We start from the raw sequence: 6,000 nt of genomic DNA, 5'->3' as shown, positions 1-6,000 counted from the left end.
AACATCAATCCCATCCCACCCTCCACCTCCACCACCCAGCATTAGTGTGGTCCAGTGGCCGTGTGGTCTACACTGCCTGGTGGAATGTTCCAGGGAGTGATCCAGATTAATGCTGAGACAGGTGGGACACTTTCTCTTCTCTGGCCTCCCCCCCCCCTCTCTCTCTCTCCCTCTTCCTCTGTCCCTCTCTGCCTGCCTCCCTCCCTCCCTCCCTCCCTTTCTTTCTCTCTCTCTCTCTCTCTCTCTTTCTGGAATTCCTGGGCACTAAGTAATAACTGGCTCGCCGCTCGCGAGGAGAGTCGTCTTCACCAAAAGAATGCTTTCAGAGTCTGGACTGTCTCTGTGTATAATGACTAAGTCCTATTACTATCCCAGCCATGAATTATCCTCATATCAGAGTCCTTATACGCACTCACTCGCTTGTTCATTCATTCACTCACTCGTTCATCTTTGCCTGGGTCATGAGAGTTGTTCCTGAATACAAAAGCCACAATAGACAATAGACTTGAACAGCCTACCTCAGGTGCAACCTATTTGGCTCCTGAAATAGCCTGTACAATCACACGCACATTCCATCATTCCACACACTGACTTCTGGAGCAGGAGAGGGTGAAAGGAGCGGCCGCGGCTATCGCCACACTCACCAGCCTCTCCACTTCCTGCTCGCGGAGTCTCTCGTCGCGCTGCCGCTGGTGGTAGTCCTGCAGCTCCTCCTTGCCGCTCAGCGAGCTGATGCTGCCCTTCCTCTCCCGGAAGCCCCCCGCTGGACCCAGCCCGGCCTTCCCGAACGACGTCCGCCTCTCCCCGAGCCCCAGGGCCACCCCGGCCGGCCCGGAGCCCAGGTCAGGGGCAGGGGACGGGGAGGGGCGGGCAGGGGGGTCCAGGTCGGAGCAGGAGCTGCTGGTGGAGGTCAGGCTCATCTTCTTGGCTTGGCGGGGGCTGGTGGTGGACTCGGCGGCGGCGTTGGCGGAGGACGAGGAGGAGGAGGAGGAGGCGGGCGAGATGACCACTGCCGCGGCGGCCAGCGCAGAGGGCACAGTGACGTCGGGTGGCACCAGGCTGCGCTTGGACACGGGCCGGGCCGACAGAGAGATGGACACCACCTCGCCGTGGCCGTTCTGGTGGGCAGCGTCAGACGAGGCGGCGGAGGAGCGGCGCGGGGGCAGGAGGCTGAGGGGCGCCTGCTGCTGCTGCGCGTCGGCCGGACGGTACAGACGGGGCAGCGAGCGGCTGTGGGAGCTCATGCTGATGCCCGCCACGCCCATGCCGGACAGCGAGCCGGCCGAGTACTTCCTGTGGCGCGGCGTCGGCTCCAGACCCCCGCTGCTGCGGCCCGAGGACGAGGACGCCAAGCCGTCCGGCGCCAGGTGGCGTCTGCCCAGCCGCGGGCTGGAGGGCATGCTGGCCGCACCGCTGCCGCCCCCTGCTGGCGGCCGAGGGAGCGCGTTGTCGGGCGCGGAGGACGAGGACGAGGATCCGTTCCACATGGACAGCAAGGAGCCCGAGTGGCCCGAACGCCGGCCGCCGCCGTCGCTGGACGAGGAGGACGACAGCAGGTTGTCCTGGGACGGGTTAGCGCCCGAAGATCGGCGTGGAAGTAGGCAGCGGCGACGGGTCGAGGGTCGATCGCGCAGCGGCAACGGCAGCGGCGGCATGCTGCTGGTGGAGTGGGCGGGCACTTTGGCCGGACAGGGCGGCGGTCGGCGTGCAAGCCTCTTGGGCTTGCTCCTGGTAGGGGCGGGGTGAAGCGGCGACTGGGTCATGCTGAAGTAGGACGGGCTGGCGTCGCCGTTGGTCCGCAGGCTGGACTCCAGGGCCTGCTTCTTACGCTGCAGAGTGTCCATCAGCTCACGCAGCTCCGACGCCGAGCGCATGCCCCGCGTGCTGGACCCACCGACCACATTACTGTAGTCACTGCTGAACTTCAGATAGTCTGGGGGGGTCACAAGAAAAGCATTAGTTAAATACTCTAAAGGGGCAACTGACCTGTGTCTGTGTGATGACCATTTTCCACAGTAAAAACAGTAAATGTAATCCAAAGTAAAAGACCTGCCCATCTTTGTCCTCCTGACATCTATTTTTGCCTCGAAATGCACAAATTGCTTGAAGAATGTTGCCATCCTGAGCCAACATCCTTATTTAGTAACTGCGGATTACCGTAATGCAATCTTGCAGGAGAGAGAATTGCTCTGGCGATTTTACCTGTGACTGATCTTTTTATAGCCCAGATTGGCCTGAACACCCGCATCAGGGCCTTCAAACAACCCACAAGCCCATTCTCACCAAGTCTCAGGCCCAACATAAACACACACACACACCGAGCCCTTGTGTCTAAAAACAGCAGAGAACTGGCAACACCGCTTGAGGAAATCACTTCTACTTTTGGGAAAAAGGAATGAAATGAAAAGATAGATGAGAGAGAGAGAGAAAGAGAGGTGGGGGAAAGAGTCTCAGACCACTCTCAAGGATACAGAGCTATTCCTTCGCCCTCAAGCCAAGCCAGCCACTCTGTTGTGATAAGGGAAAGAGCCCAGTGTCTAACCTCCACTCCACCTCCTGCCACATGTTCCCTAAGAACCTTCAGGCCCGGAGGAGGAGGTGAGAGAGAGAGAGAGAGAGAGAGAGAGAGAGAGAGAGGAGAATAGCAGAGGGAGAAAGTAAAAGTAGGAGCCAAAAAAAGTGATTGGCAAAAACAGAAAGAAAGAGAGAGAGAGAGAGAAAGAGAAAGAGAGAGAGTGTGTGTGTGTGTGTGTGTGTGTGAGGCTGAAACAGGCTGAAATAGGACCTGCAGGGATGCGGGGGGGGCAGTTTTAAAAAGATTATAAAATTAGAGATATGGAACCGGGAAAACAAATGAGCTCAGCTATGAAAATAAAATAACAATCTTTAGAGATTAGGGGAGGAGTGTGTGTGAAGTGTGTAAGGAAGAGAGGGGGGGGAGAGAGAGGAGAGGGAAAGAGGAGAGGGGGAGAGAGAGGAGAGGAGGAGAGAGAGAGGAGAGGGGAGAGAGAGAGAGGGAGAGGGGGAGAGAGAGGAGAGGAGGGGAGAGGAGAGGAGAGGGGGAGAGGAGAGGAGAGGAGGGGGAGGGAGAGAGGAGAGGAGAGGGAGAGAGGAGAGGAGAGGGGAGAGAGAGGGGGGGGAGAGGAGAGGAGAGGGGGGGAGAGGAGAGGGAGGGGGAGAGAGAGAGGAGGGGAGAGAGGAGAGGAGGGGGAGGAGGGGAGGGGAGAGAGGAGAGGAGGAGAGGAGGGGAGAGAGGAGAGGAGAGGGGAGAGAGGAGGAGGGAGAGGGGAGAGAGAGGGGAGAGATCCTTCATGCAAGACTTCAAAGCAGGGAGAATCGAGATGTGAGAGCCTAAACACACACACTGCCCATAAACACAGATCAACAAACACACACACACAAGCAAACACATATCAACAAACACACACACAAACAAGCAAGCAGGCTCATACACACATATGTGTGTATATGTATGTGTACTATATATATATATATATATATATATGTATTATTATGTTTCTGTGTTGAAACTGTGATATAATGTACACCTACAGTATGTCTACACATAGTTTTATTCCTGTGTCTTATTCATGTTCCCTCCATACCTTGTATGACTGATTTGGCAAGAGAAAATTGTGAGGTAGTGAGGCTGGAATCAGAGGGAGATCTCTAGGTTATGCAGAGCAGAAGAACTAGAGCAGAAACGCACAGATATCACAAGGCCTACTGAGGAGGTGAGAGAATGGCACAAGCATGCATCGCCTGCACACACACACACACTCAGCACACACCAACACACACACACAGCACACACCTTCTTAAAGCACAGCTGCTGCACATACCCTTACAAGGGAAAGTCTGAAGGATCCATTCAAGAGCAGGTCCCAATCTTTACAGGTCCGCCTGCCTGCCTGGCTGCCTGCCGTCCACACGGCCCTGCGGTCCATAAGCTCTCTGGGCCTGAATAAAACCAGACCATCGACCAACAAAGAGATGCTGCCCTCCCTCGACCACAAAAGAGGACCTCACGGCCAGATGACCCAAAGATCTATATGCACTTCACACACATGGTGTGCGTCTGTGGTGTGTGAGCCAGCGAGTGTGTGTGTGTGTGCTTTTCTCTGTGTTGCCTGGTGCCAGACCTTGCACAGAGCTTGTTTACATGGAGCACACATTCCAGAGAGGCAGTGGAACAGATATACTCACGCTCTCCACACCTTCACACACATCAATCAGACCAGACGCACACGGCAGGCACGCCACATTTGCAATCAGCGCAGAGGCAGAGGGAACATTCCACACACACACACAGCTGGCTCGGCTAGGGCCTGTGCGCCTATGTGCTCCTGTGTAATTACGGGTGTGTGCATGTTTCGGGTCTACCTGTGTGTGTGTGTGTGTGTGTGTGTGTGTGTGTGTATTTCTGTGCAAGCAATTGTGTGTTTATGTACACAATAGGAGTGTGTGTGTATTTCTTGTGTGTGTCAGTGTGTACAACTGCATTCATGTGTGTGTTTAAGCACGAGTGTGTTTGCCTGCTGAAGTGGTGTGCATTCCATCCGTATGAGATGGCAAACAAGACAGTTTAACACGTTTGAAGGAGGGCTCTGGCATGCACAGAAAGCCTTGCGCCAATACAGGGCTCTGGCATGCACAGAGAGCCTTGCGCCGACACAGGCCGCGGGCAATGTGTGTGAGAGGGGGAGTGCTTCAAAAGCGTGTCCAATGACACACCTGTCTGTGCACAAGGTGGGGGCCGAGGTGGGGAGGGCCATCACCTGTAACTGAACCTTCACACACACACAGACACAGACACACGCACGCACACACACACACACACACACACACAGGAGGGATTCTCCATAGGGGGCTGCATGCTCAGAGGTGGTGAGGAGAATGGGGTGCTCCCAGTAGTTTCGCTGCCTGAGGTCCGATACACACATCAAAGGGTGTGTAAGAGATCATGCTACAGGAAAACTCTTTTTTTGTGTGACCAAGAGTTGAGGCTGTGCTTCGTTCGATCCTTCTGGCCAGGGCGTTTTCTCCTGTGCCCATTTTAACCTGGATTGCACTCCTTTTTAGGAGGACGGGGGCAGAAGATGGGTTGAGTAGGTATGCTTGCATCTCTGCCCATATATAGCACATATATAACACAAATATATTTATAGGCTCACATGGATCTAAATGAAAGGTTTGGGGCCTGAAGGAGATGTTATTATGAAGGAGTGGACTCACCTCTCTCATTGTTTGGGCTATATTCAGACCACTGTGGAGTTCACAGAAGCGGCTCCTCCTGTCTCGGCTAACTTTTCTTTCATTTGCCCACATCCACTGCCCTTCGGTCCATATCACCGGCATGAGCTGTGCCGCTCAGTGCATTCACAATAGAACTCTTAGATAAAGCATTTAAATAAACGTGCCCAAATCTGGATTGGAATGACCCTTTGAGGCGTAATGAATGAACCTGGATTGACCTTGGATTGGCCTGATCCTTTGAGTCACAATGAATCTGGATTGGCCTGACCCTTTGAGACACAATGAATCTGGATTGGACTGACCCTTTGAGGTGTAGTGGGCGCGAGGAAGTGGACAGGTGTGAGTAATGAGGTGGCGGTTGGGGCAACTCACCTGTGCTGTAGACCAGCGGGGACACCGGGCTCTTCTGCGGCAGCATGCTCTTCATCCGACTGGCCTCCTCGGGGTGGTTGAAGCGGAAGAAGTAGGATTTACCCAGACAGAGAGAGTAGCCTGGATAGGGAGGGGTACACAAACACAGGGGTGAGAATCATGCACACACACACACACTTTACATACACAAAAACAGGAAGAGGAACACATTATATTTTTTTTTAAGACAATGTGTATTTGGCTGTGGGGCTATACAGTCTGCTGGCATCGCCACGACAACAGCTCCTGTGAGGTACAGCTTCATTACAGAGCCCTGTTTGCCTCCGCCATCAATTCACACGAATAATAGTGGCACTACACCCGACGCTGGGG

The 6,000-nt window shown here is 54.4% G+C and overlaps 1 protein-coding gene across 3 annotated transcripts in view; it reads right to left on the bottom strand.

Annotated features, from left to right (window-relative positions):
- The window catches only part of phldb2b (pleckstrin homology-like domain, family B, member 2b), a 65,289-nt gene that overhangs the window by 40,265 nt on the left and 19,024 nt on the right, over window positions 1–6,000 (bottom strand). For all 3 annotated transcript variants that reach the window (XM_048266350.1, XM_048266351.1, XM_048266352.1), the window contains exons 5-6: window positions 5,629–5,748; window positions 645–1,933 (exon numbers count right to left, since the gene is read on the bottom strand). In XM_048266350.1, the coding sequence (XP_048122307.1) occupies window positions 645–1,933; window positions 5,629–5,748 (1,409 nt within the window). The remainder of the gene's footprint in view (window positions 1–644; window positions 1,934–5,628; window positions 5,749–6,000) is intronic.

The sequence above is a fragment of the Alosa alosa genome, chromosome 16 (assembly GCF_017589495.1).
Source record: "Alosa alosa isolate M-15738 ecotype Scorff River chromosome 16, AALO_Geno_1.1, whole genome shotgun sequence".
NCBI lineage: Eukaryota > Metazoa > Chordata > Actinopteri > Clupeiformes > Clupeidae > Alosa > Alosa alosa.
Note: the sequence above shows the minus strand (reverse complement) of the source record. Positions and strands in the feature narration are given on the sequence as shown.